This window comes from Chrysemys picta, chromosome 1, assembly GCF_011386835.1.
Source record: "Chrysemys picta bellii isolate R12L10 chromosome 1, ASM1138683v2, whole genome shotgun sequence".
NCBI lineage: Eukaryota > Metazoa > Chordata > Testudines > Emydidae > Chrysemys > Chrysemys picta.
Genome location: NC_088791.1, coordinates 346,260,477 through 346,264,886, shown reverse-complemented (window position 1 = coordinate 346,264,886; position 4,410 = coordinate 346,260,477). Strand labels below are relative to the sequence as shown.

Sequence of the window (4,410 nt, the reverse complement as noted above, 5' to 3'; positions counted from 1 at the left end):
AACAGAACACCATCAAAATGCACAGCACCACCTAGACTCAAAAACACAGTGAATCTGAGGACCAGATCTGTCTGGAGGAATCAGCTTGGCTAGTTATTCATTGCAGTGGGTTGTGCACAGAAAGGTTTTTTCCCAAAAGTTTCTCACCCCTCACCCCCGTATACATTCTGCACCCCCCAGGGAGGCCCGCCCCCAAGTTTGAGAACCTCTGGACTACATGATCTAATGCCTCCTTCTGGCCTTAAATTCTATGACTCTGTGAATCACTGTCTTGAGTGGATCGTTATCTTGGATGCAACTTGAACAAGCTGCTACTCTGAATGCTGATAGGCACTCAACAAGAATAGACACTGGCCAAGAAGAATCTGGATTGGGTATTACCGTAAGGGATGGGGTATTACCGTAACCGAGGTAGAAACAAAACTTGAACGCCTTAATGGGCTAAGTCGGGAGGACCGGACGATCTTCATCCGAGAATATTGAAGGAATTGGCGCGGGAAATAGCAGGCCCGTTAGCGATAATATTTAATGAATCTGTAAACTCGGGGGTGGTCCCGTTAGACTGGAGAATAGCTAATGTGGTTCCTATTTTCAAAAAAGGGAAAAAAAGTGATCCGGGTAACTACAGGCCTGTTAGTTTAACATCTGTAGTGTGCAAGGTGTTAGAGAAAATTTTGAAGGAGAAACTAGTTGAGGACCTGGAGGGTAGTGGCAATTGCGATAATGTACAACATGGTTTTACGAAGGGCAGATCGTGCCAAACGAATCTGATCTCCTTCTTTGAGAAAGTAACGGATTTATTAGATAAGGGAAATGCGGTGGACCTAATATACCTGGATTTCAGTAAAGCGTTTGATACTGTACCCCATGAGGAACTATTGGTTAAACTGAAAGACATGGGGATCGATATCAAAATCCAGAGATGGATTAGGAATTGGTTAATGGGGAGAATGCAGCGGGTCGTATTGAAGGGTGAACTGTCAGGTTGGAGGGAGGTTACCAGTGGAGTTCCCCAAGGTTCGGTTTTGGGACCCGTTTTATTTAATCTATTTATAACTGACCTCGGAACCGATTGCAGGAGTAGGCTGGTAAAGTTTGCGGATGATACGAAGGTGGGAGGCGTTGTAAATTCGGAAGAGGATAGGGATGTCCTGCAGGGAGACTTGAATGAGCTTGTGAATTGGAGTGTCAGAAACAGGATGAAATTTAATAGTGAAAAGTGTAAGGTGATGCATTTGGGGATGACCAATAACAATTTTAGTTACAAGATGGGGACGCATTGGTTAGAAGTAACGGAAGAGGAGAAGGACCTAGGGGTCCTTGTGGACCGCAGGATGACTATGAGTCGACAGTGTGACGTGGCGGTGAAAAAAGCCAATGCTGTCTTGGGATGCATTAGGCGAGGTATATCTAGTAGGGATAAGGAGGTCCTGCTTCCGTTGTACAAGGCGCTGGTGAGACCTCATTTGGAGTACTGTGTGCAGTTTTGGTCTCCCATGTTTAAAAAAGATGAACTTAAACTGGAACGGGTGCAGAGAAGGGCCACTAGGATGATCAGAGGAATGGAAAACCTGTCGTATGAAAGGAGACTAGAGGAGCTTGGGTTGTTTAGTCTGACAAAGCGAAGGCTGAGGGGGGATATGATTGCTATCTTTAAATATATTAGAGGGATTAATACAAGGGAGGGAGATAAATTATTCCAGCTAAGTACTAACGTGGACACGAGAACGAATGGATATAAACTGGCCGTGGGGAAGTTCAGGCTTGAAATTAGACGAAGGTTTCTGACCGTTAGAGGGGTGAAATATTGGAACGGCCTCCCGAGGGAAACGGTGGGGGCGAGGGATTTGTCTGGCTTTAAGATTAAGTTAGATAAGTTTATGGAGGGAATGGTTTAATGGTAAAACATAGCTGTCAAGGAAAACCAAGCAATGGTAGGTAAATAGCATAATGGCTAAAAGGGGTCAGAATGGAGACTCTTGCCTATATGCTCGGGGTCTTACTGATCGCCATATTTGGGGTCGGGAAGGAATTTTCCTCCAGGGCAGATTGGCTGAGCCGCTGGAGGTTTTTCGCCTTCCTCCGCAGCATGGGGCAGGGATCTCTAGCAGGAGGGTCTCTGCCGATTGAGGTCACTAATAACAGGATTGGGGACTTCAGCAGCAGAGTCTAGGGAAGGGGCGGGGACGGTTTTATGGCCTGCAGCGTGCAGGGGGTCAGACCAGATGATCATAATGGTCCCTTCTGACCTTAAAGTCTATGAGTCTATGAGTCTATGAGGATTGTCACAATAAAACCAGGATATATGGTCTCTTTACGCTCTAAACCGGGTCATTTCCTGCCTTCGGGGAAGTCTCACAATTGTCCCACTCTTCGAGCTGGGAACAAAACCTCATGTATGCTAAACGCATATCACCAAGCATATCTGACTGGACACCTCAGTCGCTTTCCTTCGGGTGCTTGTGACCAGAGCTACACAGTCACCCCCAGCCTCCTTAAATCTAATAGTTTTATTAGCAAACAGCGCAAAGCATTGGAGAAAATGGTTTTAAAATAACAGGCAGCTGTCACACGTCTACACTCATCTATCTCACATATCACTACAAGCTAAGTTAGACAGGCTTCCAAGAGCACAGTGCATTCTGGCCAAGTCACTGCCGATGGGGACTGCCCCAGAGTGCCCCCTTGTGGCCTGAGGTAGCCCTGCAGCCACCACGCCCTTCCCTCTAAGGTCCTTGCAATGACTTACTCTCAGTCTGGGATACTTAAAACAAGAGCCCCCTTTGTGGGGTCACATTAATTCAGTCTTTTCTATAACACAGGCTCTGCCACCCTTGGTCTCCTTCCCCCAGTTCACAGTCCTCCCTCACCAGCCCCTCTTCCACTGCTCCAGGCCTTAGATTCTGTCAGAACCTTTCTCTACATAGTGGAGATCAATAGCTCATGTTGTCTTGATTTAAGGGTCCAGGATGTAATAGCTGGCTCATATTTTTCATCTCCCATGTCACCAGCACTGGACCCGGGTGGTGACTCTTCACTTCACAAACACCCTGATGATCCTCGCACGAAGGTGTTTGCTTTTCACGCTGTATACGATTGGGTTCATCACGGGTGAGATCACTAGGTAGAGGTAGCCAATGAGAATCACAAGCAAGGGAGAAGAGTTCTTCACGAATCTGTGTATGACAGACAAGCCGACCATTGGCATGTAGAAGAGCAGGAAAGCGCAGAGGTGGGAGATGCAGGTGCTCAGGGCTCTGAGGCGCTCCGCATGGGATGCAATGCTCAGCACTGTTTTGAGGATCATCACGTAAGAGAGGAGGATGAGCAGCGAGTCCAGCCCCACTGTGGAGACTGTAACAAACAAGCCATAGATGCTGCTGACTGTGATATCTGAACAAGCCGTCTTCATGACCTCCTGGTTTAGGCAGTAGGAATGGGAGAGGACATTGGCTTGACAGTATCGGTAGTGTTTTAGGAGAAAGGGGAGTGGGAATACTACAGCCACCCCTCTTAGCACAAACACCAGTCCCATCTTGGCTATTCTTGACGGGGTTAAGATGGAAGCATATCTCAATGGCATACAGATCGCGAGAAAGCGGTCATAGGCCATCAACAACAGCACGGAGGATTCAGTGAATGCAAATGAGTGGATGAAGAACAGTTGGGCAAAACAGGCACTGAGGCTGATCTCCCTTGAGTTAAATAAGAACATACCCAGTGTCGTCGGCATGGTGGATATTGATAAGCCAAGGTCTGTGACAGCCAACATGGAAAGGAAAATGTACATGGGCTCATGGAGGCTTGGATCTGTTTTTATAATGAACAGAATGATTGAATTTCCTACTATCGAAATAACATACATTAAGCAGAAGGGGATAGAGATCCAGAGATGGACGTCTTCCTGCCCAGGTATCCCAGTGAGAAGGAACACTGCAAATTTGAGTTTGGTGTCATTGACAGCTGACATAATGTACTGAGCAGGTCCGAGGAGTTTTGAACTTTCCTTCCTAAAAGGAAAAAGAACAGGAGACTAGATGATATTTAATAAGTAGGGCTGCCAAGCAATTAAAAAAAATAATCACAATTAATAGTGTGATTAATCGCACTGTTAAAAACTAATAGAATACCATTTATTTTTTAAAAATGATGTTTTCTACATTTTCAAATATATTGATTTCAATTACAACACAGAACACAAAGTGTAAAGTGCTCACTATTTTTATTACAAATATTTATGCTGTAATAAACAAAAGAAATATTATTTTTCAATTCATCTCATACAAGTACTGTAATGCAATCTCTTTATCATGACAATTGAACTTACACATGTAGAATAATGTACAAAAATAACCGCATTCAAAAATATAATACTGTAAAACTTTAGAGCCTACAAGTCCACTCAGTCCT

The 4,410-nt window shown here is 45.0% G+C and overlaps 1 protein-coding gene across 1 annotated transcript; it reads right to left on the bottom strand.

Annotated features, from left to right (window-relative positions):
* Positions 1–3,034: 3,034 nt before the first annotated feature.
* On the bottom strand, positions 3,035–3,970 carry LOC135984087 (olfactory receptor 51G2-like). Its single transcript, XM_065598528.1, has one exon. It carries the CDS (start codon positions 3,968–3,970, stop codon positions 3,035–3,037), a length of 936 nt encoding a protein of 311 aa, XP_065454600.1.
* Positions 3,971–4,410: the final 440 nt, after the last annotated feature.

Bases quoted from the DNA above. Each gene is read 5' to 3' on its own strand.
- LOC135984087 (XM_065598528.1), bottom strand. From the start codon at position 3,970: ATGTCAGCTGTCAATGACACCAAACTCAAATTTGCAGTGTTCCTTCTC.